Here is a 25740-nt window from a genome sequence, read left to right on the forward strand (position 1 = left end):
ACCAATTAGGTGACATGGAAGGGACAGGGACCCACAGGAGGGCCTCTTCCTTCCCAGCTTTACCCTTGCACTAGAAGATTTCAAGGGCCTCTTTTCTCTCAGAAGAAAGTACCTTTTTAAATGAGACTTTTAAAATCCTTTACAACCTCCAGATTTTACCTGCTAGTGCATTTAGTGCAGCATCAAAAGTAGAAACCCTGCCTGGAGAGCATGTCAGGAGCCTCCCCTGATCAGTGGGAATAATGTCTCCCCAAACTGTCCTCATCCTGGTCTCCAGAAGCTGTGATGATGCTGCCTTATGTGGCAAAGAGGATTTTGGAAATGTGAGTAAGAGCCTTGATGAGATGATACAGGTGGGTCCAAGGTAATCACATGGGTCCTTCAAATTGGAAACCCTTTTTCTGGTTCTGGGGTGTGACTATGGAAGCACGGTGAGAAATGCACTATTGCTGGCCTTGAAGACTGGGGAAGGGTTCCTGAGGGAAGGACTGTGGGCAGCCTCTAGAAGCTGGAAAAGGTAAGGATTTAAGTCCTCCCCTACAATCTCCAGAAAAAATGCAGTCCTACCAATGCTGTGGTTTTTGCCAGTGAGTCCCATTTTGGACTTCTGATGTGCAGAATTGTGAGCTAACTCACCTGCACCGTTTAGACATTGAGTTTGTGGCAGTTTATTATGGCAGCTGCAGAAAAGGATTACACTTACCAGGGACCTGCTCAGCCCTCAGCACAGGGCAATTGGCAGTTTAAAAACCAAAACAGGATCACTGTATCAATAGAACTCACATGCTATGGGAGAGAAAAGTGTTAGTCACTCAGTCATGTCCAACTCTTTGCAACTCCATGGACTGTAACCTCTATCCATGGGGTTATCCAGGCAAGAATACTGGAGTGGGCAGCCATTCCCTTCTTCAGGGGATCTTTCTGACTCAGAGATCCAAACCCGGGTCTCCTACATTGCAGGCAGATTCTTTACCACCTGAGTCACCAGGAAGTATAGGTATGGAAATGTACAATTGGATCCTTAGTTTCCTGTGGCAGCCAGAACAAGTTATCACAACTTGGATGGCATAAAACAACAGAATTGTACTCTTTCCCAGGTCTGGGGTCCACAATTGCAGAATCAAGGTGGTCAATAGTGCCACACACCCTGGAGGCTGGAGGGGAGAATCCCTCCCTGCCTCCTCCAGCTTCTGGAGGCTCCAGATGTTCCTTGGCTTGTGGCAACATCCCTCCAGCTTCTGCCTCCATTGTCACAGCACCTCCTCATCTATGCCTGTCTTCTCTGTGTGTCTCTTAAAGACATCAGATTTAGGGTCATCCAGGCAATCCATGATGATCTCATCTCTTGATCACAGCTGCAAAGACACTTTTTCCAAATAAGATCACATTCACAGGTTCCAGGGATTTGGCCATGTACCTATCTTCTGGAAGGGTGGTGACAAGGAACCGTGCAACCCACTACAGATCTCCAAGTGAAAAATGACCACTATTCCTTGAGGACAACTTCAAGGGAAAATGACATTGAGCACTTTACAAGTATTATCACATTTGATCCCCTAGCACGTTGGGGGGTGGGGGATGGATAGGAAGATGGGGATAAGATCAGACTTGGATTTGGAATGATCGATTGCCCTAGTTGGGGTAGTAGAGAATGGGTGAGAGGAGGAGAGAGGAAGAATAGGGTCAAGAAATGCTTCCCAAGTCCTGAGATGGGGCGCCAGGCCAGGGAGTGGCTGCTGGAATGGTTTAGGTTTGAATATCTACAATGAGGGCATGGAGCCAGCCCTTCTCGAAGCCCCTAGCCTGACCCCCTAAGAACTGGGCTCTTTGAGTACTGGGACAAGAGGGAGGGATAGGCACTGTGGAACAGAGGCCTCCATCTCCTGCTGGCCTGGGTCTTGTTGCCTCTCAGTGTTCAAAATCTTTTCCTGCTCCTTTGAATCCCCAGCAGGCAAGGAGAGGCTCGTTAGGGCATATTTCTATGGTGCCTCTTCCCAGAGGGACCCTGGCTTAAGTGCTTTTGGAAACATGACATTTCCATAGAGGCCTTGGGATTACTCAGCATCCACATGTTGCTTTGCACTCCTTGGGCATATGTCTTACTTGCCCCAAATTTAACCTGCCTGGGCCTCAACTTCCTCATCCAGGCTGAAGTAGAATGATGTTTTGAGTGTCTTCCAGCTCTGACATCTAGGGAGCCATGATTCTTCCGGGTGCCCCTGGCCGTAAGCTGGGCACTGAGTCTGAGATCACAGTGTCCTGCCCGGAGCACGCTTCTGAGGATTCCCTCTGGAGCTGTGCTTATGCACCACCTGGAGCATCTGGAGTCCAGCCCTCCTTTGCCCCTTCCTTGCTGTGGGCTCCGGAGCAAGTCCCCTCTCGTCTCTGAGCCCTTTTCCTCACCTGTAAAATGGGGACCTGGGTACCCAAGTCATAAAGCTGAAGGAAAGAACACCATAGTGCCTGGAGGCAGGATCCCACAGAACACAGGGTCACCGCCCATGGGGCAGTACGGACCAGTGCGTGCAAGGGGACGAATGATTGGTATTAAGTTGACGTTATTTCAGCAGCAGGTTATGGAGTAGCTGCTCTGTTTCAAACGCTGGGCTGGAGGAGAGCTGGCCCAGCTCATGAGGAGATGCTCACACCCAGGATGGAACAGACTCAGAGATACCCCCATCCAGGGAAGAGAAGGTGGTCCTCACTGTGCTCTCTGCCCACCCAGAGGCCCCAGGAAGGGAGCAGGGCACTGGCGCTGTCAGATGGGGGAGGAGGGGATGAGGCCGGAGCCTACCCGCTAGGGCAGTGTGGCTGTGCTGGTGAGATACGTGCGTGCTCACCCATCACACTCATCACATGCATGCACTCACACTCATCTCACATACGTAACTCTGTCACAGACTCTGACACAAAGCATGTACTCATCCACTCCGAAAGACTCGGACCCATGCTTGTACATGCTCACAGTGGTCCAACAAGCAACCCAGAGGAGAGGCAGAGCTGGGGAGACCTTAACACGGATGCAGAAGCAGCAAGAAACAGAGAAGGACAGAGAGACACAAAGAAGTGACATTCGGGCTGAGAGTCAGAGAGGAAAGCCACGGTGGGGTCAAGACAGGGACCCAGAGGGAGACCGCAGCCCAGCCCGGCTCTGAGTAGGTCCCGCAGGAACAGCAGTACCAGAGTGGCGGGGCGACCTGACCAGGAGGTGGCCGGTAACTCCCATTTGACTTGTTCTGTGGAGACTTGCCAGCCATTCTGCTGGACTTTCCTGGGAGCTCAGATGGTAAAGAATCCACCTGCAATGCAGGAGATACGGGTTCAATCCCTGGGTTGGGAAGATCCCCTGGAGAAGGGAATGGCAGCTCACTCCAGTATCCTTGCCTGGAGGATTCCATGGACAGTGGAGCCCAGTGGGTTACAGTCCATGGGGTCAGACACGACTGAGTGACTAACACACACACTGATGTCCTTGAGCCCCATTTCCTAGGGGGCAGTCTCTGTTATCCACCACGAGGATACTGAGAATTGAGGAGCTGGAATCATCTGTCTGAGTCCCCTGCAGCATCTAGGCCAGTGCCCATGGTTGACTCCAGAGGGCTCCTGTCCTCCAGATGAAGGCTCTGAACCTTTGAGCCGGAGGAGTTGGTGAGGGGTCTGGGCCCTGTAGGAGACATCCTCCCGGCCCACCCATCTACTCTGCAATTGCTGCGGGTACACCCTGTAGAGTCCTTGCCTTTCTGCACGAGTGCCCTGTTTCCTGCTCTGCTGCCCACCACTCAGCCTCCTGAGGCTCACACCGGCATGCCTGCAAGTACTTGAGAGTAAACCCACCGACTGGGGCCCCTCAACCACTGCAGGATGGAAGCAGACAGATAAATACCATCCCCCTCCCCCCTGCTCCAGTCACCCAGCCAAACATGCCCAGGTGCCTTCTGCACAGCTCCTCAGAGGGTCCCAGAGGGACTGAGCCCCACTGCCCGCGGCAGGGACCACTCCGGCACACACCCTGTATTTACTGGCTTTCCTGTCTTCCCTCCCTCTCCCAATTAAACCACCTGCACACAGGCTCGTGTCAGGCTCTGCTTTCAGCTGAGGCCCCAGTCAGGGCCCTCCTGGGGCCCAGCACCAGGGGAGCTGGGGATCTTCTCTCCTCCTACTTCTCTTTCCCCAGGACTCCAGGGTTCTGCTCTGATCTATTGTTTGCTGGATTCAGGAGCCACCGCTTTTCCCCAGGGGGGCACACCACTCTTGTTTATCCAATAACCATTAATTCTCAGCAATCATCTCTAGTCTCAAACCATACAAACAAAAGTTGCCTTTGGCAAACAGTTATCCTATCCGAGTGGATCCTGGGATCGGGTGGAGGTTGGGAATGCCCTCTAAGCTTCTAGCCAAGCCTGTAATTCTGTCTTCACTTTAGGACATGTGTCATAGGCAAGTCACCCACACAGCCATTCATGGTCTTGGGTTGTGTGGGTGTGTGCATGTGTGTTTGCAAGATAGATTTACTTTATCTTTTGATTGTAAAAGAATGCATGTCAGTTGTCCAGATAATGCAAGATGCATAGCTTAGAAACTGAAGACACTTTGCCCCCTTTTCACTTGAGTGGGGTTATTTTTATTATTTTTTAAATTTATTATAATTATTATTTTTGCCCCACCATGCAGCATGTGGGATCTTAGTTCTCTGACCAGGGATCAAACCCACACCCCCTGCATCCCCAAAATGGACTCTTGGAGTCTTAACCACTGGACCACCAGGATAGTCCCTGCGTGCGTGTGTGCTCAGTCGCTCAGTCGTGTCCAACTCTTTGCGACCCCATGGACTGTAGCCCACCAGGCTCCTCTGTCCATGGGATTCTCCAGGCAAGAACACTGGAGTGGGTTGCCATGCCCTCCTCCAGGAGATCTTCCCATTCCATGGATGGAAACTGCATCTCCTCTGTCTCCTGCATCTCCTCTGTCTCCTGGCAGGCGGGTTCATTATCACTAACACCACCTGGGAAGCCCAGGATAGTCCCTAGTTATCTTTAATTTACCCTGGCCCAGGACACATTCCGCATCAGTGAATAAGGTCTGTTAGTCCTCTTAGGGACAGCCAGGTGCACTTATAAAGTGCCATTTCTCCTTAAGGAAATCATCCACTCATTCAGTGGCTGTTTTGAGCACCCACTAGGTGCCACGTTCTGGAGAAGCAGCTGTGAGGGAAACAGCTGAGACTCTTGTGGCCTCACTGTCTGTCTCTGACTAGCTGTGTTTTCCCTGACAGCCTCTCTTAGTTGCCTCTGGCTTCAATGAGGGGCTGCAGCTGCCCCCCTGGGTTTCCCACATCCATAGGGAAGGTCTGTGCATATGACCCAGGTTGCAGAACAGGGTTGGGAGTGTGCTGTCCTGCTGCTGAGCCTTGGCAGAGGATCCAGACAATCCAATGCTCCCCTCTGGTCCTGAAAGGCCCTGTTTCAGGTGGCCTGTGCTCAGCTGAGGGTCTATCTTGGTGGACATAGTACCCTGGCAGAGCCGGCAAGCATCTTGAGAGCACGGGCAAGGTGGCTCCTCTAGTCTTTCCTGATGGATGCCTGGGCTGGCTGGGCATCCTGGGTGCTCTCAGCACAGGTCTGTTGAACAGGTGGCACGGCTGAGAGAGGAGGACTGTGGAAGGCCAGGGAGCAGAGCAGTGAGGTCAGCAGTCAGAGTAGGAGGGGGCGAGAGATTTCTGTGTGGAACCCGCTCCCTTCATGGGATTTGTGGGGAGGAGAGGCCAGGGCATGGGTGGTGGAAGCAGGCTCATCATGAAACCCACAGGGCCCAGGGGCTGGGCGTGGCCTTGCCAAGTGGGGAGCTCCACAGAACCCCAAGAGTTGGCATGTGTGCCAGGAAAACAGGAGGGATTCACAGAAGGCACAATGTGCTTATCCCTTGCACCCAAGCAGGCTCAATTTATCAGCTTTTTCTTTTTCCTTTTATTAACCCATGTATCTTGGTTGTGTTGGTGGTGGTAAAGAATCCGCCTGCTAATGCAGGAGACATAAGAGATGCAGATTCAGTCCCTGGGTTGGGAAGATACCCTGGAGGAGGGAGGGCAACCCATTCCAGTATTCTTGCCGAGAATCCCATGGACAGGGGAGCCTAGCTGGCTACAGTCCATAGGGTCGCACAGAGTCAAACACGATTAAAGCAAGAGCATAAGCACTTGGTTAAACATAAAAAACGTGCCTCCTTTAACATTGTGTAACGATTCAAAATTCAGAAAACTAAGATCATGGCATCTGGTCCCATCACTTCATGGCAAATAGATGGGGAAATAGTGGAAACAGTGACAGACTATTTTGGGGGGCTCCAAAAGCACTGCAGATTTTGACTGCAGCCATGAAATTAAAAGACGCTTACTCCTTGGAAGAAAAGTTCTAACCAATCTAGACAGCATATTAAAAAGCAGAGACATTACTTTGCCAACAAAGGTCTGTCTTCCAGTAGTCATGTATGGATGTGAGAGTTGGACCATAAAGAAAGCTGAGTGCCAAAGAATTGATGCTTTTGAACTGTGGTGTTGGAGAAGATTCAACAGTCCCTTGGACAGCAAGGAGATCCAACCAGTCAATCCTAAAGGAAATCATTTCTGAATATTCATTGGAAGGACTGATCTTGAAGCTGAAACTCCAATACTTTGACCACCTGATGCGAAGAACTGATTCGTTTGAAAAGACCCTGATGCTGGGAAAGATTGAAGGCGGGAGAAGAAGGGGACGACAGAGGATGAAATGGTTGGATGGCATCACTGACTCAATGGACATGAGTTTGGGTAAGCTTCCGAAGTTGGTGATGGACAGGTGTGCTGCAGTCCATGGGGTTGCAGAGAGTTGGACACAACTGAGCGACTGAACTGAACGATTCAAAATAAATATTTGAATTCCAACGGGGGGAAATGCTGCTTTATTGAAACTGTTGTTTGCTGTTTAGTCACGTCAGTCTTGTCTACTCTTCTGCGACCCTGTGGACTGTAGCCTGCCAGGCTTCTGTCCTTGGGATTCTCTGGGCAATAAGGGAGTGGGTTGCCATTTCCTTCTCCAGAGGATCTTCCTGACCCAGGGATTATTGAAATTACCCTCCTCCTAATTTGATGTCATATTTCTCATCTTTGGAAGCAAACCCTGACAGGTTTGAGCTGAGGTTAGTAGTTTTTTTGTAGTTAGTATGAGAAACAGACAGAAAAAACTGTGATAGGATCGAGTCTCTAACTAATCTACCCCCTGAGGTTCTGCAAAGGGCCCTCACAGATGATCTCAAGAGATCCAGGAGTCACCTTCATCCAGGGCCTGGAGGGCTGGGTTCCTCTCTTCTCTTACCCAGTTCTGCTTTCCCCAGGAAGCCCACCCTGAAAGGGCTGGCGTCCTCAGCAACTCCCTTCCTCCTCCCTCCACATAGTCTCTTGTGTTTCAAAACAACTTACCTCCCTTCTCTCCCTTTATCTAAATTTCTAAAGCCTGTGGTTGATCTTGACAAGACGTTTTGTCAAATCCGAGGAAAGTAATTTATACTAAGGTGAAAGAGACTGGTGGCTTCCCTGGTGGCTCAGAGGTTAAAGCATCTGCCTCTGATGCGGGAGACCTGGGTTCGATCCCTGGGTCAGGAAGATCCCCTGGAGAAGGAAATGGCAACCCACTCCAGTATTCTTGCCTGGAGAATCCCATGGACGGAGGAGCCTGGTGGGCTACAGTCCACGGGGTCGCAAAGAGTCGGACAGGACTGAGCGACTTAACTTTCAAGAGACAGATAGACTTAACCATTCAAAGGAGCATCTTCGTTCTTAACAGCGTTCCTACATTCAAAAAACGCCTCAAACACGTGGAATGTGCACAAGAGACCGTTTTGAAGCAGGGTCTCTCTCAATTCCACGTGCCTCCTGGGCCACTCCTACCCTCTTCCTTCAAGAATCGGGCTCAGTTGCGGGCCCTTCTGCGGCAAGCTCAGGCCGGCGTTTGGGCTGCCAGGGTGGGCGGGGACACAGGCCTAGCGCGCCGGGCAGGGGAGTCGTCCCCAAACCTCAGCCCCCGCCTCTCCGAGCCCGGAAGGAAGCCGCGGTAGAGGAGGGGGCGCCCGGGATGCCCCGAGTGTGCCTCACCTGCGGGAGGGCACGTCCCGGGCTTTTATCTTCCGAGACCGGGCCTGCGGGGGGAAGGCCCTGACTAGCCCATCCTTCCTGCCGCCGCCCACCCCGAGCTTCCACGCAGCGATTGCCGCCCGGTCCCGGAGCGTGGGGCCGCGGGGGCCTCTGCAACTCGCCCCCGCGCTCCTCCTCCTGCCCCCGCACTGGGTCGGGGTCCCGAGCGGAGCACCTCCCCCCGGCACCTCCCCTGCCCCCCACTCCCGCCCCAGCTCCTGACCCGCTCGCCGAGAGGGCGGCGACTGCTGGGAGGGAGGGGCGCCTCCCGCCTCCCGGGGCCTGGAGCGCGCGTGGCCCCGGAGCCGCCAGCGCCGCGCGGGGACTCACTGTGCAGCGCGCCCGGGCTCGGCTGGCTCCGCTCGGCGCGCGGGCGGGGCAGAGGATGCTGGCGGGCTTCCCCGGCCTCGGCCCGCGCTCCCGCCGCCAAGGGCCCCCGGTGCGCCCCTAGCCGCGCTGCCGCCGCCGCCACCGCGACCACTGCGGGGCCAGAGGGAGGGCGCCGGGCCCGCGAGCCGCAGCCCAAGAGGCTGGCGCCCCCGGATTTTCTAGCCGCCGCCGCCTCCTCTTTTCTCCAGCGGCCGGGCGCCTGTGGATGCTGAAGGGCAGCCCTGCGCCTTTCCCGGCCTGACGGCGGGAGGGTCGCGCCCCGGCGAGGGGACCGGGGACCGCGGCGCTAGCGGGGCGGCGCGGCTCCGTGGAGAGCAGCCCCCGGGCGCGCCAAGCCCTCCTGTCCCCTCCCGCTGCACGCGTGACCCGGCCTCGCAGCCCGCGAGGGGACTGGCCCGGGCCACGCGGTTCTCGAGTTCCCTCACAGGTAAGCGCAGGGGCAGGGCCTGCCTTCCGGAGCAGACAGTGCCCGGAGATGGGGAGCCCCAGGGGCAAAGGGCTGGCTGGGAAGGGAAGTAAACAGAGAAAGATTCAGGAATCCCCCAGGCTGGCGCTGGTTTCTTGGAGCATGTTTTATCCTCACATTCTAAGACTTGGGCCTGGAGGCGACTTAGATGAGATCAGGGGGGTGCGAGAGACTGAGATGACACGGAGAGAGACCAGGGATGGTGGAGAGGTAGCCAGGCCCGTCCACAGCCGGAGACAGGAAGCAGAGTGTTTGGGTGGACAAGACTAAGTATGTGTGTGGTCGGGTGGTGGCCGTGAGCGTTGGGGTGGCGGGAGAAAGGCCTCGGTTTTGGAGCCTCTGGCAGCAAGGATTCTTCCCGGAGGGCTGGGGCAGGTCGTGGAGAAAGCTCGGGTAGGAAGAAAGAGGGGCTTCTACTCAGTGATGTCCTTTTAAGTTCCAGATGGTCAGCGCTCCCTGGGCCCTGGAATCCCGCTCTGCGTTCCTGCCCAAAGTGGCCCCAGGTCTCCGAGAGTCCCGGTAGGTGGCCCGTGCCAGAGCGCTTCCTCTGCTCTACGGCCGGCTTCTCCGGAGCCAGTAGAAGCAGATACCAGCCAGGATGCCGAGGACCCAGGGCTTCTCCGAGCCCGAGTACTCCGCGGAGTACTCGGCCGAGTACTCTGTCAGCCTGCCTTCGGACCCGGACCGCGGGGTGGGCCGGACCCATGAAATCTCTGTCCGGAACTCGGGGTCGTGCCTCTGCTTGCCTCGCTTCATGCGGCTGACCTTCGTACCAGAGTCCTTGGAGAACCTGTACCAGACCTACTTCAAGAGGCAGCGCCACGAGACCCTGCTGGTGCTGGTGGTCTTCGCGGCCCTCTTCGACTGCTATGTGGTGGTCATGTGCGCTGTGGTCTTCTCTGGCGACAAGCTGGCCCCCCTGGCCGTGGCTGGGGTCGGGCTGGTGTTGGACATCATCCTTTTCGTGCTCTGCAAAAAGGGGCTGCTCCCCAACCGGGTCACTCGGAGAGTGGTGCCCTACCTGCTGTGGCTGCTGATATCAGCCCAGGTCTTCTCCTACCTGGGCCTGAACTTCTCCCGTGCCCACGCGGCCAGCGACACGGTGGGCTGGCAGGCCTTCTTCGTCTTCTCCTTCTTCATCACGCTGCCGCTCAGCCTCAGCCCCATTGTCATCATCTCCGTGGTCTCCTGCGTCGTGCACACACTCGTCTTGGGGGTCACTGTGGCCCAGCAGCAGCAGGATGGGCTGAAGGGAGTGCAGTTGCTGAGGGAGGTGAGTCCCGCCTTTTGACCCGGCCAGTGACTTCCCTCCCCAGCGGCTCTCAGCTGAGGGTACCTGTTTCGCACGGTGGGTGGTCTGGGGGTCTCATCTACGTGTGTAGGAAGGACCACCTCTCTCTCAACCCCTGGCTTCGCAGGAGCACTGGTCTGTGGCTTAAGGGATCAGAGGATTTCCGGACATTGGCCACTCTGTCAACCCACGCCCAGCCTGAGTGGGTGGCCGGAAGGGCCTGGGCCTGATCTCAAGTGAGGCAGCCTTGTCTTTGTCACTGACCCCTGCCGGGAAGGACTCTTGTGGGGAAAGAGGGCTCCCCTGGCTTCTGGCCTCTTAACTTGGCATTGAGTGGCTTCAGCAAGAGGCTGACTGTGTGGACTCAGTGTGCCTCTGCCCAGTGGGGACGGTGTTTGCCTGCCTAACGCTGCTGTTATCAAGATGAAAGGTTGTGGGTGACCTCAAAGAACAAGATGTGAAGGACTGTGTGGTTGTCACAGATCCCACTTCTGCTGCTGAGAGCTCAGGGTGCTTGAGCGCTCAGATGATGGAGTGGTGGTCTCCCCCCGGGAGCCGTGGTGCGGGGATGCAGACGGGGACAGGGTAGCCAGCCACAGTGAGGGAGGGTCTGCTGGTTCTGGAGGAAGCCTTCTGCTGGAAGGGGCGGAAGTTTGGCTTCAACTTAATAGTCTGTGCTCCCCACTGGATGCCAAGACCCTGGGTAGGTGCTGAGGGGCTGCGGAGATATGATGCCTGGCCTTCTGAGCTGGGTCACCTATGGGGCGATGGGGGTTCTGTAGGGCTGAGAGTCTATGAATTCCACAGCTGTGTATCCTACTCGCTACTTTTTCCTCATTTTGTGTATGAGCCCAGAGATGGAGAGTGACCTCTCTCAGTCCACACAGCTAGGTATGGCAGTGGGTAGCTGCAATGTCCGTGTCCAGATTCCCATTTCAGGACTCTTCCTTCTATGTCACACCACCGCCCCCATCTCAGCCAGAATCTCCTGGGATGTGGGGCTGAGTCTCCAAGGGCACAGCAGTGCTGGTGGTCGATGCAAGCACCCTGTGGGGCCGCCCCGTTGCCTCCCTCTTGGTTAGAGGAAAACACAGGTTTTTTCCTCTGTTTTAACTTTTTCCCCGGTTCTTGGACCAAGATTCTTCCTGTTTTCCCATTCTGGCTCATGCAGTCATCTCACAGAAGCTTTGTGCCTTGATTCTGCAGGGGCCCAGCCCTGGGCTGGTGTGCATGGATTCATGCAGGCACACTAGAAGGTCCCTTTTCCTCCCAAGGCCCTGTTCATAAAAGGGTGACAGCCTGCCATACCCCTAATGACTTCCAAGTTGGCGAACTTCAAGTTGTGCCCTTGCCAGCTGAGGGTCCTGCTGGAAGCTATCTGGGCAAGAATGGTGAGAGGCATTCCTTTTGGGAATCAGTGAAAAGCACAGCTTGCGGGCAGATCGGTGGGCATAGCAGCCCTTGGGGCCTGGGATCAAACTCTGAACCCTTTCCTTTATCTAACCAGTCACTTCTAGCTTTTTCCTCTTTGCCGGGGTCCCTGGACCCCATGAATTTCCAGTATGCTTCGCTGCCTATGAAGGAGGCAAATCAGACATTCTCCACATTGGAGCCCAGAGGGTGAATACTTGATTGCTGATGTCTTTGGGGCGCTAAGAAACAGAAACTCCAAAAGATTAGGAAACAGGAAAAAAAAAAAAAGAGAGAAAATAAGTAAATCAAGAATAGCAGTTGTTAGCATCCCAGGAGAGCATGACCTTGACATGGAAGTAGTGCCTTGGATACAGCTTTGGGACTAGAAGGGGAGAGAGACGGGGCTCCCAGGGTCTGTTTGGGAGCCTGAGATAGAATGCAGGAGGCCCCAGCCTTCAGTGGGCTGTGTTCCAGAACTTTCTGAGTCACTTGTTTGGGACTAATATGACTTTTTGAAAAGGTGCCTGCATTCCCAGGCCCACCCACCAAAGTCTTAAGTCATAGGGGCCCTGCATTCAGTTTCTAGGAGCACGATGGAGCCCTGAGGGGGCCCCCTGCGGCCCCCTGCTGCTGTGGGGAGAACACCTGGACACCTCCCCCTAACAGCCTTGGGATGAAGCTCACCTGCCTGCTGCTCCCCTGGGCCCCTGAAGCCCCCCGGGATGGGGTGCCAGCATAGAAGAGGGCAGGGCTGGAGGACAGGGATATGAGGACCAGGCAGCCAGACCCCCTTCCCCCCGACAGTCTGAGTAACACCGGGCACTTCCTTGCGTCACTTTCTCCTGCCCACAGACTCCTTTTGCTTTCTCTTCTGCCATCACCTGTTGGCTCCAGCCAGGGACTCTCTCCTGGGTTGGTGGGGGGTGAACTCAGTTTCGCAGTTAGAAGTAGACACTGGGTTTCTGGGGCTTTGTGAGTGCCAGCAGCACCAAAGGAATGTTCCCAATGCCTGAGTGTGCTTCCTCTGGCCCTTCATCCCCACAAACCCGTACTTGAGTCTGGGGTGGGAGGAGATAGAAGGACATGGGGCCTTGGAGTAGCCTGAAGTATCAGAGGCAAGCCACCCAGCCTACCCTGCCTGGCTCTTCTCATGGAGGCAGGCTGGTTGGGGATCCAGCAGGAAGAGCAGGTGGAGTCAGGGGCTGTGGGATGGGGTGACACTGGGGCTTCATTTATTAGTGGGTGAGTGGCTTTGACTGAGCAACAAGTATGGGCCTTGCAGCTTGCAGGTCTGGGACTGAAGAGAGTCAGATAATGATGTCAGAGGCTGTGGTGAAGGAGAGCACAGTGTGGGGCTGGGGAGGGAGAAGCAAACTGGCTTTCCCCACATCCCTCCCCTTGCCTGGGTCCTGGCCCAGCTTGCCTTTTACTGCCCCATCTGTGAGCTGACGAAGCAGAGAAGGGGTCAAGGGCAGGGCCAGGCAGCTGCTGATGGGTGAGAACGAAGGGGAAGATGGGGCGGGAAGAAGATGCAGCCAAGATGGGGAACATTCTTGTGGCCAGTGGCTGCTCCCAAGGCCCTCACACGTGGCCGCAGACATCTATTAGCTTCTGAGAGGGTCCTTAAAAAATGAGTCTGGCAAATTAGGGGTGAGGAACCCCTGAGAAATATTTTACAGCTTTATTTCCTAGCAAAGAGGCTATTCAGGAGCAAAACTCTCTCATGGAATTAATAGTCTGTTAAGACCTTTATTCACAAATTAGAGCATGATGGAGCCGTGGATGTGTGATTCCTTTCACACCTACAAATTATATAGCAGATCATCCACCTAGTGAATGCGCATTTGGCTCTGGGAGGCTGGAGGGAGCTCATGCTGCAGATGTCCTGTGTATAGGCTGGAACTCAGGTTCACACGCATCATCTCAACTGATCTTGGGTGTTACTGGCTCCATTTTACAGATGAGAAAAGTGAGGCTTGGGAGGATGAGAGAAGGGAGGAGGACTGGTAACTAGGGAGGGATCACTGGTTGGGAGGGGATGAAGGGTGAGGGGCAGGGGGCATCCCTGAAAGCCTCTTTTTCTCTGCGACCTCTTTCCTGCGTCCTTGGCTGTCCCCTGATGCCTTTGCTATAAGCAGCGTTGAAGAACAGGGCCAAGAGGCGGGAGGCCCTAAAATATCACAGGGAGCGCCCCTCTGTTTCCCCCTGGGAATTGGATGTAAAGAGGGGAGAAGCCTGTGACAGAATGTTCCTGGTGGAGGCGTGGCCAGGAGTTCATGAGAAGTGAGTGCAGGGAACAGGAACAGGAGCTGGATGGGGATGTGAGGGGACATAGCCTGGGGCTTGCAGCCTCAGAGATAGGTGTGTGTGTCTATGTGTGTGTGTGTGTAGGTTTGTGTGTGTGTCAGACAGACAGGTATCTGTGTGTGTGTGAGTGACAGACAGACAGACTGGGAGTGGGCAACAGCAACCCAGCTCTTGGCTCCTTGCAGCAGTCGAGAGGTGTGTGTGTGTGTGTGTGCGTGTGCGCGCGTGTGTGCGTGTGTGTGAGTGACAGACAGGTATGTGTGAGTGACAGACAGACAGACAGACTGGGAGTAGGTCTCTTGTCCCATTGGCCCTGGGCTCTGCCCCCATCCCACAGTGGGACAGGTGGCTCATCCTCCACAAGTGTCTATTCAGGCATCATGTAGGAACTGGAATACCAAGGAAACACATAGGAGGGGACTGGGAGGCCACTGAACCCACCTGCCTGGGGGAAAGAATGGTCAGTTATTGAACATGTAACAGCTTTGCAGAAAGTTTCCTCTCAGTCCCTTCCCCTGGCTGCATTTTTCTGGGGCCTTTTCCTGTCCTTAAAGAAAGAAAGTGAAGATGCTCAGTCATGTCTGACTCTTTGCAACCCCATGGACTGTAGCCTGCCAGGCTCCTCTGTCCATGGGATTTCCCAGGCAAGAATACTGGAGTGGGTTGCCATTTCCTCCTCTAAGGGATCCAACCTGAGTCTCCTGCATCGGCAGGTGGGTTTTTTTACCCCTGAGCCACCTGGGAAGCCCCAATTGGGTCCTCCAACCCTGAATAAACACTTGGCCACCCCCTCTCCGACCTGTGCCCTCATGAACACATGCACTCGTGGTGATCTACTTCCGTGGGTACCATCCTGACCGACACTCAGATTTTGAACTCAAAGATAACCCCCAGGTACAGACCCAGTGAACCTGGGGGATGGACAGGGTATTCACATTTACTGAGCTCTTGCAGTGTTTCAGTTGAGCATATTCCAGCAAGAGGCAGATCGTATTTTTGCGTTACAGATGAGGACACTGAAATATGTGAGTGAAATGGCTCATCCAGGGCTACATAGCAAGCGGAGGAGCAGGATATGAACCTGGCCAGTGGAATTCCAGAGTTCCTTCTCTTCTGCCATCATAAAAGAACCCCTTAGATCTTCCCCGAGAATCTGTTGAGATACAGTTCCAACAGGATGGGGTCCTCAGTTTCTTCACCCACAAGTATCAGAAGGAGCAATGCAGGGGATGAGGAGGTGTTTCTGGGGGCAGACATATTGCTGCTTATGGAGAGGCCGATCTGTCTGGGCGTTGCAGCCGATAGTCTGTATACACCTTCCTGGCTGGAGGAGGCATTGTTCTATTACAGGACCTTATATAACCCATGTCTATAATCATGACCCCCACTTCAAGAAAACATTAGGTTACATTTAGTGTAAAGTCTAATACTACATTCTAAAAACATTTTTTATCAGAAATGGATAAGAACAAGTTTGGATGAATAAGGATTACATTTTGGCTCTCTAGAAAGTTCACTAATGTGGAGTTGCCTGTTTCTCAGTGGCCTTACTATACATGTCAGTAAAGAATCTGCCTGCAATGCAGGAGACCTGAGTTCAATTCCTGGGTCTGGAGGATCCCCTGGAGAAGGAAATGGCAACCCATTCCAGCCTGGAGAATCCCATGGACAGAGGAGCCTGGCAGGCCATAGTCCATGAGGTCACAAGAATCAGACATGACTTTGCGACTAACCCCCACCACCATCCCTTCATTTACTCTGTGTTTCAGTTATCCGTGGTTATATAACATAACCTCAAACTTAGTGCCTTAAAACAGTAACAGTTTATTTAATCTCATGATTCTCTGTGCTCAGCTGGGTGCTGCCCTGCTTCCCATGCACTGGCCAAGGCCACTCACTTGGCTGCCTGGACTGTTTCTTTCAGCAGCAGCATTCAGCTGACAGCTATGCTGGCAGAGCCTAACAAGGTCTTACACACATGCCTGGAGCCTTGGAGCTTCTCTAAGTGACCCTTCCAAGTGGTTAGCTTGGGCTTCTTCACAGCATCATGGTAGTTATCAGAGATTTTAAAGGCTAGACCCATCACTATTGGTCAAAGCAAGTCACCCAGGTGCAGGATAAGGGGAAATTGGTTCTACCCCTTGATGTGAGAGTGATATGTACATATGAGGAAGGAAGGAATGGAGGGCCGCCGTCTTCTGAGGCTTTTTACTAAACCAGGGGGTGCATGAGGGATGTTGGGGGAAAGAGATGAAGAGAGCCATGAGTCTGGGTGGGGTACCTTAGGATGCTTCAGAAGTTAGAAGTGTGGTCTGCAGTATAGTTATTTCTCTGTATCCGTGGATGTGAAACTTACACATACGGAGAGCAGACTGTCTTCGTTGTACTGTGCCGCTTTATGTTAATATATGCCCTTGTTATTCGTGACAGTCCCTGGAACCAGTCTTCTGCAGATACTGTATATAACTTTTTGAAGGTATTGATTCTCTATGAGACCCAACACATCATTTCTAAGATACTCAAAGTTAAAAACTGCCTTGCATATGAAAAGATGATAGCTCATGGTTCGTCTGCTTGGGATTTGCCTTATGTTCTGAAGAAGAATTTGTTCTCTTTTTCAAACACACATACTCGCCCTGTCCAGGGCACTGTCCGGGGTGGAGGAGGGCACACTGCCTCCAGTCACGACCCCAGCACCAATCCTGGCCCTTTCTCTCCACATATCAGCTAGATGGGCAGCCTGGTTTGTATTCCTTTCTCAGGAGGTGGAAATTTGCTTGTGCACATCCATCAGAAACACGTCCAGTTTGTCTCTCTTAGCAGATTGTCATTTACCCCAGGGAGAGTAAGGCCATTAGTACAGCCCCTTGTGGTGCCTTGGTCCTGACTCTCCCTCTATACATGTGTGTTGAATAAATACATTCCTGCTTTGCTTTTATCTTTATTTCATTCCTCATCAACTCTGAGAGTTTGGTAAATATTTGGTTAGATCCAGGCTAGGGAAACGTTCTGATGTTAATTTAAGTGATTTGAAAATGACATTTTTAAAGCAAGACTTATAACTCTTCAGGAGTGCTAGTCTGTACTTCCTTACCACTTGTTAATAATTTTTTTTTTCTTGTCTAGGGAAAAAGCAGCAATAGAAAAGGGTTTTAGGGGCCCAGAAAATGAGTCATTGATATCCTGTTGGCCTAGATCTAATCTTGACCTTGGGCAAAAATGATTTGCATAAGATCGTGTAGAAGAATGAATGAGCAGAGTTGGAGCTCTCACCATCCCAGCCCACCTTCCTGCTAGTTCCTCTAGTCTGAAGAGAAACTATATTTCCTGTGTCACTTACCAAGCATCATTCTAGGCAGGAGTATACAAAGAATGAGTGAAAGTCATCCCTTGGCATCAGGGAGCTCCCAGGTTGTGGTATAAGTCTGTTAGTGAAAGAGACCCTGCCTCAGGAAACAGAGAAAGGCTTCCTAAGAGCTCACTGTTGAGCTGGGTTTTGAAGGATAAGTAGGAGTTTACCAGGGGGAGCAGCGGGAACAAGGCTTTCTGATCAGAGTCATAGGAGATTCTAACTTGCTTTGGATTGGTGAGAATTCTGTGTGACAGGAGCAGGAGTGGGTGGCAGGAGCTAGAGATACAGGTATGGAGAAGCTAAGCAGTGGAAGGGCTAAGGAATTTGGGCTTTATTCCTCTAATGATGAGGCTTCATGGAAGGAATTTTGGCTTTTTCCTCTAATGATGAGGCTTCATTGAAGACGGAGACAGACAGGATCTGATTTGTATTTAATAGAATCCTTCTGGTGGACTTGAGTAAGGTTGAAACTGTTTAGGAGGCTATTAAAGTAGTCCAGGCATGATACCATGAAGGCCACTCACCAAGATGGAATCAGAGGATGGAGAAGATGAGTTCAGGCTCAAGTGCCTGTGGGATATCCAGGTGGAACTATCAGATTATTCAGTGGATCGTTATTGAACACCTTCTGTATACCAGGCCCTGGGCTTAAGATCTGGCGCTTAGAAGAGAGGTCATGGGTTCTAGATTTGGGGATCATCAGCCTTTAAGTGGTACCCAAAACCATAGGGAGGATGAGGGGTTGCCTAAGGACAGTGTGTAGAATCAGAAAGGAAGAGGGCTTAGGACCAAACACTAGGAAGCAGCCTTGTTGGGGGACAGTCCCCCACATGGAACACCCATGCCCAGTGTTCTTTTGCATTGGGGAAGCTTTAGACAAGCCATGGTGAAGTAGGGCTGGGATGTCAGGTGGGGGACTGCTCACGGGAGTGTTTGTCACCTGTTGGGGATGGGGGATAGGTCTGTAAGGGCACTTTATAAATTGTAAAGCACCTTGAGAATGCTAGCTGTTTATTTCTTTATTGAACCTAATCTTGACAGACCATCTCTGATCTTTGATCTATGAATGAATCAGACCAGGTTTATTCATCATCATTTTCCTCATCACTCTTCTGTGTAACCAACTGGCTCTTTCCCCCTCCTTGTGAAAGGATTATTTTAAGGAGTGTTTTTAATTATAAAATGCCGTCTAATATTGCAGAAACTTTGGAAATGAGAGAAATTTATTGCAATCCTATAATAATGAATTTTGTGTGTGTGTCTTTCTAGTCCTTCCTTTCTAGAAATTTTTACAAAGCTGTATGCATTACTCTCTACTTAGTCAGCTTTATAGCACAGACTTTTTTCTGTTTTAAATTAGTGTTTACAATCATCATTTTTAATGGCTGCATAATATGATGTCGGCTAAATGTACCATAATTAATTCAACTGTTCCTTTTCTGTAGGACATTTGGTTACTCTTACTTTATTAATTTTATTTATTTATCATCTCATTTTCATTTGATTATTATTATTATTATGTATATGTAATACCAGCAGGCCCGGTGCCTCTCTCCTTTCCCCTCCTGGCTGTTTTGTGTCTGATGTGTCTTCCTTCCTCGGATTACATTTTCAGCCGTTGCTTCCAGCAGAATTCCTCTTTGTGGTTCCTAAGAAGTTTGCTTTGAATAATGATGACACCTTTTCCTGTTCCTCTCTTCAAGAGCCCTTTCTTTGCTGTAAACAAGCTGTAAACAGAAAAGAAAATGACACGTTTCAGAAGAAATCCCATACCACGCTTTACCCCATTCGAAATCCCAGTGTATGCAGACTGGATTTGAACGCTTGCAAGATTCCGTGGTCGTGGGTTGTTGTTCCCATGTCCTTTGAGGACTGGTCCCCATGAAATGGGGCCAGCTGAGTCAGAGCTGGCAGTGTAAGGCTGGGAGCTGCCTGCCCAGGCCAGGGTTGGGCTCAGGGCTGCCCCTGGAGCCCCCAGAAGGCTGAGTTTTTCACCCAAGGGGGCTGGGCAGTGGGGAATTGATCCCCATGGGCCACATTCTTAAGAGACTGACCAATAAACCCAAGGCTAAGTCACCAACATGCTGATGGTAGGTGGACCTTACCATTCTCGAAGGATGGTAACACCCTGTCTGGTACAAGTTTACTACCAATTCCTAAGAAACCAGATCAGTCACTTCCTGAAGGGGAATCTGAGCAAGGAGCATTGCCAGGTGCTGAAGTGGATCATCCTCCCAGGCTGGGGCTGGGAGTCCCCCTGCTACCCCCCGGGGCCCGTTTCCCAGTAATGGGCGATGCTGTCAGCTAGACGCAGCCTCCCCCAGATTGCAAGAAAAGTGCCACAATTTCTCACTCGTCAGCTCTCTGTTTTCTAAACTCCTACACGTGATTACAGCTCACCTTTCATTGTGCTGCATCAAGCACTCTGGAAAACAGAGGAGTCCCCCCTTCCCTAAACTGGGGCCACAGTTGTTACATGGCCTGTCTCTGGGATAGATCTGGGACATGGCCCCTTTATGTCAGTAAAGGGTCCTATGTAGGATGGTTACTTTAGCTGAGCCACCATTTTTCTTGTTGTTGTCTAAGAAACGAAATGCATACTTTGCAGATGAAGTTCCCTATGAGGACAAAAAATTCTGCACTTTGTAAAAAATAAATAAATAAATATACTTGTTTGGCTGTGCCAGGCCTTAGCTGTGGCATAAGGGTCTTTAATTGTGGCATGTGGGGTCTAGTTCCTTGACCAGGGATCGAGCCTGGGCCCAATGCATTGGGAGTGCAGAGTCACAGTCACTAGACCACCAGGGTAGTCCCAAGAATTCTGTACTTTTGATGCAAGGCTGTTTGTTTGCATCACGGCTACGGCCTTTCACTTAATATCTTTTTTCTTTATTCCCTCTTTTTGGAGGATCAATTAAGAGTAGCAGCAGGTGAGAGACACCGTGAAGGAAGTCTCTGGAATGATTTAGACTGGAGGAATGTCAAATGTGTTCTTCCTTTTAGTTGAATGCTTGAGATTTCAATGTGAAGCTTGTTTACTTCCATTATTGCGAAAAAGGGAGCTGTGGGTGCCCACTGCTCCTGGGTGGCTTCATTTTGTTCATTTTCATGCCCACCTCACAACACTCATCGCTGGATTTAGGGGTAGAAGAGATCATGGAGCTTGCAGTTCAATTTACAGAGATAACAAAGTGCCCAGAATCAGAGAGTGAAGATGGAGCATGGCTGGTGTCAGGTCCAAAAGCAGGGACAGTCCTTTAACCTGGAGAGATCGACACAGGTGCTTGGTCAGTTGATGCCAAAAGTTAAATGATTTGACAGTGGGCATACAGCTGTGTGTCAGAACAAAGAGAATTTTACTGTATGTGAAAAAAAGGGAGTAAAAATGAAAGCTAGATGGTGGTAAGCATTGGTGATCACCAGATGACCTTGATGCATTTTGTGTGTGTAAGAGCCACAATGCCCTAGATACTGTGGGGCAAGAAGGGGGTTGGATGGGGCGCAAAAGAACATTCTGGGGGTGATGGAGGCTTTCCCTGTGGTGACTGTGGATGTAGTCACACAGTTGTGTGAATTCGTCAATACTCATCAAAGTAACATTATATTATTATTATTTGGCTGTGCCACATGGCTTGCGAGATCTTAGTTACCTGACGAGGAATGGAACTCGGGGCCCCTGCAGTGAAAGCACAGAGTCCTAATCACTACATGGATGGCTAGGGAATATACATTTTACATGAGTGCTTTTTACTGTATGCAAACTTTAACTCCACAAAGTAGATTTTTAAAAGTCAGTAGAATCCAGCAATCACAAAAAAGCTGCATGTAAATATAAACATTTATATGCATTTAAAGTAGCTTATTTCAGCTGAAAACATCCAGCTACTCGTCTTTTGTGGAAAGGAAAGATCATCGCCTCTGGGTGTCCTTTTTGGTGTTCCTTGTGACCTTCTGTAGGTAAGATGTGACCTCTGTAATTTCTAGTTTCCTTAAAGTGGAGAGAGGGTTAAAAGTCACTTGAAAATAATCTAGGGACTGAATCTTAGATCTTTATGACTTTCATTTTGGCTAAATTTTACTGTTGTCTTGCCCACTTCTAATTCAGCAGTAGTTTCTGTTAGTTACTCACATTTATTCAGAAATTTCCAAAATTCTCATTTTACTTTTCTTAGAAATAACAACTGTCTGTTGTTCATACTGATATTTTATTTGTTTAGGTTCTTAATTACATTATGGGCTTCCCTCATAGCTTAGTCAGTAAAGAACCTGCCGGTAATGCAGGAGACCTGGGTTTGATTCCTGGGTTGGGAAGATCCCCTGGAGAAGGAAATGGCAATCCACTCTAGTGTTCTTGCTTGGAAAATCCCATGGACAGGGGAGTCTGGCGGATTTAGCCTGGCGGGCTACAGTCCATGGGGTCGCAAGAGTCGGACACGACTTAGCAACTAAACTACCACCACCAGCAGAAACTGGGGCAGATGTGCAGGAAAGTTCTAGAGAGGTCCTGCCAGCTGTGCACATAAGGTTGGCAGGTTTTGTGGGAGTGGGTGGACTTGACTAATCCGGAACATGGGTTTGGAGGACTTTAGTGCCATCCTGTGTTCCTGGCCCTCCTGCTGGAGCCCCATCCTGCCCCTCTAAGCATCTGGTCCTGCTTCTGGTTTATCCAGGGGAAGGAACTCACGTCTACCTTTCATTCTCTACCCAGTCGCCTTCCCGGTATTTGGATTCAGCCATCTTGCTCTCTTTCAGTCTCCTCTTCAGCCTAACCCATTGCACTTTTTCATGAAGCCCTCAGGTGACGTGGTTTCTGGGCCTTACATCATCCTCGCACTTTCTTTGGCTGCAAACTGAGACGTGGTGCCTTTTCCCGTCTTAGACACATTTTCCCCTGCCTGCTCTCAGAACCCTGCCCATCCTGCCTTGTTGCAGGACACAAATGCTAGAGGTGTAAAGACCGCAGCTGGAATTTGAGGTTTGGTGGGGAGGGTGGTCTCCACTCATGGAAATTTAGATGTTGTTCAGTTGCTCAGTCGTGTCTGACTCTTTGTGACCCCATGGACTGCAGCACCCCAGGCTTCCCTGTCCTTCACGATCTCCCAGTTTGCTCAAACTCATGTCCACTGAGTCGATGATGCCATCCAACCATCTCATCCTCTGTCACCCCCCTTCTCCTCCTGTCCTGAATCTTTCCCAGCATCAGGCTCTTTTCCAATGAGGTCTTAATAAAAGAATTAGTGTCTACGTGAAAATGGAAGTTAATCTAGAGAAACCCACTACTGCTTAGGTGGTAGGATAGCTCCCCAGAGACTGACAGAATGTCCCTGACCTGGCAGGATGTGCTATTTAAGGGAGTGGGGGCAGCAGAGGAGTTGGTCCCAGGGACCATTCACTGAAACTGCAGCCTGGGGCTGGAGGTGTGTTTGCCTCCCTGGGCTGTCCTCTGACCTGGGCCATGTCCCTCTGCAGCCTACATGCCCCTTATGCCTTTCCCTTCCCCACAGTTTCTGTGTTCCTGTTGCCCTGCCAGAGCAATAAAGACCAGCACGCTTATCAAGTTACCCAGAGTCTGACCCATCCTCTTCTCTGTCTGCCCTCTTCCTTTCCTACAAAGATGCTGTCTGCTTAGGAAGTCTAATTGCATGTGTGTGCCTATTGATGGGCATCTGTTGTCCTTCTGTCTGCTAATTTATCTCTTCACTCGGCCAACATGTATGGTTCTGGACACATGTTTGCACAGGTTCCTGGGGACACAGACAGTACCCTCAGGTCCTGCCTACAAGTGAGCTTGGTTTATTTATTTTCTTAAAAAAATAATCATTGTCTGAATATGGGCCCGGCACAGAGCAATCCCTCCAGCATTGTTGAATGTTGTTGCATGAATTATGAGTAAGTTGAATCATATGAAATAACCAATATGCAACCATTTTCAACATGCAAGCAATGGCAATTTCATTTCATATGGTTCTGTTTAATATAAAAGTAACAAATGTGCTCACTGGGGAAAGCCTCAGTTCAGTTCAGTCAGTTCAGTTGCTCAGTCATGTCCAACTCTTTGCAACCCCATGGACTGCAGCATGTCAGGCCTCCCTGTCCATCACCAGCTCCCAGAGTTTACTCAAAACCCATTTCCATTAAGTCGGTGATGCCATCCAACCATCTCATCCTCTGTCATCCCCTTCTCCTCCTGCCTTCAAACTTTCCCAGTGTCAGGGTCTTTTTACATGAATCAGTTCTTCACATCAGGTGGCCAAAGTATTGGAATTTCAGCTTCAGCATCAGTCTTTCCAATGAATATTCAGGACTGATTTCCTTTAGGATGGACTGGTTGGATCTCCTTGCAGTCCAAGGGACTCTCAAGAGTCTTTTCCAACATCACAGTTCAAAAGCATCAATTCTTTGGTGCCTAGCTTTCTTTATAGTCTAGCTCTCACATCCATACATGACTACTGGAAAAACCATAGCTTTGACTAGACGGACCTCTGTTGGCAAAGTAATGTCTCTGCTTTTGCCTGGAAAATACTAAATAGTATGGGGGAATACTATCCATAGTATTATCCTTCAAGAATACCTGCTGTTAACATTAGGTCCCTTTTTACAGATAGAGGTGATAATTAATTTTTTCTTCTATACCATGTGTTGTTCTTATTGTAAGAAATATTAATATTTCATGCATGCGTGCTAAGTTGCTTCAGTCATGTCTGACACTTGCGACCCTACAGACTGTAGCCTGCCAGTCTCCTCTGTCCCAGGGAGTCTCCAGGCAAGAATACTGGAGTGGTTTGCCATTTCCTCCTCCAGGGGATCTTCCCAACCCAAGGATCGAACCCATGTCTGTTACATCTCTTGTATTGGCCGGCAGGTTCAACTCAGGCAGAAATATAAACATAAAAATGAAGCCCCCCTTTCCTCTGCCGCTCCCCTCACCATAGGCAACAATTGCCAAGTGTGTGGTATGCATACATCCAGACAGTTTTCTTTGAATTTGCACATGTGTGTGATATATACACATTTGAGATTGAGAGGTTATTTATGTAAGTTTATGCAAATCAATGAAGCAAACCTCTCAGTGCTAATATCCACACGTTCCTTTGTAGTAGCTGGTGCCCCGCCTGGAGGTGGTCACATGTCCTTGGTGATCTGTAGCCCTTCCCTCCTTCAGCCAGGAGCACCCCCCAGTGGGGTCCGTGCTGGTGGCCTCTGTGGGCACCTGTGGCCACTCCTTGAGCTGATGGAGAGTCATAGTATCCACATACCCGCCAAGTGCTGATATCCCTTGTGTTTCTGATTTTGTCTGTTTCATCGTTGTCTTGTCAGTGAACAGGAGTTGAGTTGAAACTCTGCCCTGCTGTGGGTCTCGGGAAAGCCACTTGATGTCATTGAGCTTGGTCTTCTCCTCAGTGAGTGAGGAGAATAGAGGACACGAACCCAGTAAGCAGGAGCCAGACGTGGGGCCAGATGCCAGGGTTCCATGTCTGGTTCTGTCTCTTCCAGCTCCGAGAGCTTGGTCAGGTTGCTTAGTCCGCTCTGTGCCTTCATTACTAAAGCTCTGAATGATATAATAAAGCTCCTGGAATAGTACTTCACTTGTGCGTTTGCCATGATGGTGATGATGATGTCCCAGCTCCTCCAGGGTTGTGGTGAAGGCTGTAATGAGAGGATGAGTGGACACACTTTGTAAACCACAAAACCCCGTTCAGATGCAAGTGTTACTATGATTACATGCTTATCTGTCACTAGTACAACCCCAAAGTTTCCCTGTTGGAAGGTGGCACACTGCATTTCGCTTGAGTGGTATTTACAAATCGGGAGGAGTTGGGATTTGCACCTAAGAGGATCTCATTCCTGTGTTTGCGCTCCCCTGTGCCCACACTGCTTCTGCCAGGAGGGGTGGCCTCTGAGTTATTACTGAGTGTTTCCAGAGAGGATGCGGGGGCCCAGAGGGGAAGTGACTTGCCTGAGGCCCCACAGAGAGACAGTCTCAGTGCCTCTGTCTGTAGCCTCGGTCTCCAGGCCCCCAGGCCAGCACTGTGCTCCACCGTGGCCACCACGTGATGGGGCACAGACCCGCGATGGGAACAGGAAACAAAAAGGAGTTCATGAGTAGTTTGTGTGGCTCTGATTCAGGAACTTACTGTGGAGATGGCAGCTTCAAAGGGCTGTGGGTGGGAATGGTTGGTGGTGTTGGAGGCAGGTGACATTGCAGTAACGGAGTGAAAAGCGAGTGAGGGGCCAGTGGGGCGTTAGGAGGAGTTTGTTTAGAGAGGAGACTGTTGGGCCTGTGGTTGTGTGGGGAGAATGATGAGAATGGGAGGCGGAGATGAAAGGGGGGCAGGTCACCTGGTGTGGGCGTGTTTGAC

General features: G+C 51.1%; 2 protein-coding genes across 5 annotated transcripts in view; one reads left to right on the forward strand and one right to left on the reverse strand.

Annotated features, from left to right (window-relative positions):
- Positions 1-6078: 6078 nt before the first annotated feature.
- On the reverse strand, positions 6079-9121 carry LOC107132952 (translation initiation factor IF-2). Its single transcript, XM_059891606.1, has 3 exons — positions 9104-9121; positions 8824-8997; positions 6079-8750 (listed from the first exon to the last, which is right to left on the reverse strand). Exons 1-3 carry the CDS (start codon positions 9119-9121, stop codon positions 8187-8189), a joined length of 756 nt encoding a protein of 251 aa, XP_059747589.1. The 3' UTR covers positions 6079-8186.
- ADCY3 (adenylate cyclase 3) overlaps positions 8624-25740 on the forward strand; it is an 83681-nt gene continuing 66564 nt past the window's right edge. For 2 of the 4 annotated variants that reach the window (XM_005213019.5, XM_059891351.1), the window contains exons 1-2: positions 8624-8978; positions 9454-10290. In XM_005213019.5, the coding sequence (XP_005213076.1) occupies positions 9616-10290 (675 nt within the window). In that variant the 5' untranslated portion in view covers positions 8624-8978; positions 9454-9615. Of the gene's footprint in view, positions 8979-9453; positions 10291-25740 lie in introns of those variants that run through there. The other 2 variants (XM_059891350.1, NM_001206084.1) reach the window with 2 other exon arrangements.

This window comes from Bos taurus, chromosome 11 (genome assembly GCF_002263795.3).
Source record: "Bos taurus isolate L1 Dominette 01449 registration number 42190680 breed Hereford chromosome 11, ARS-UCD2.0, whole genome shotgun sequence".
Lineage (NCBI taxonomy): Eukaryota > Metazoa > Chordata > Mammalia > Artiodactyla > Bovidae > Bos > Bos taurus.

Bases quoted from the DNA above. Each gene is read 5' to 3' on its own strand.
- LOC107132952 (XM_059891606.1), bottom strand. The intron at 8,751-8,823 runs GTCCCCTCGCCG...CAGCATCCACAG, and splicing joins CGCTAGCGCCGCGGTCCCCG to GCGCCCGGCCGCTGGAGAAA.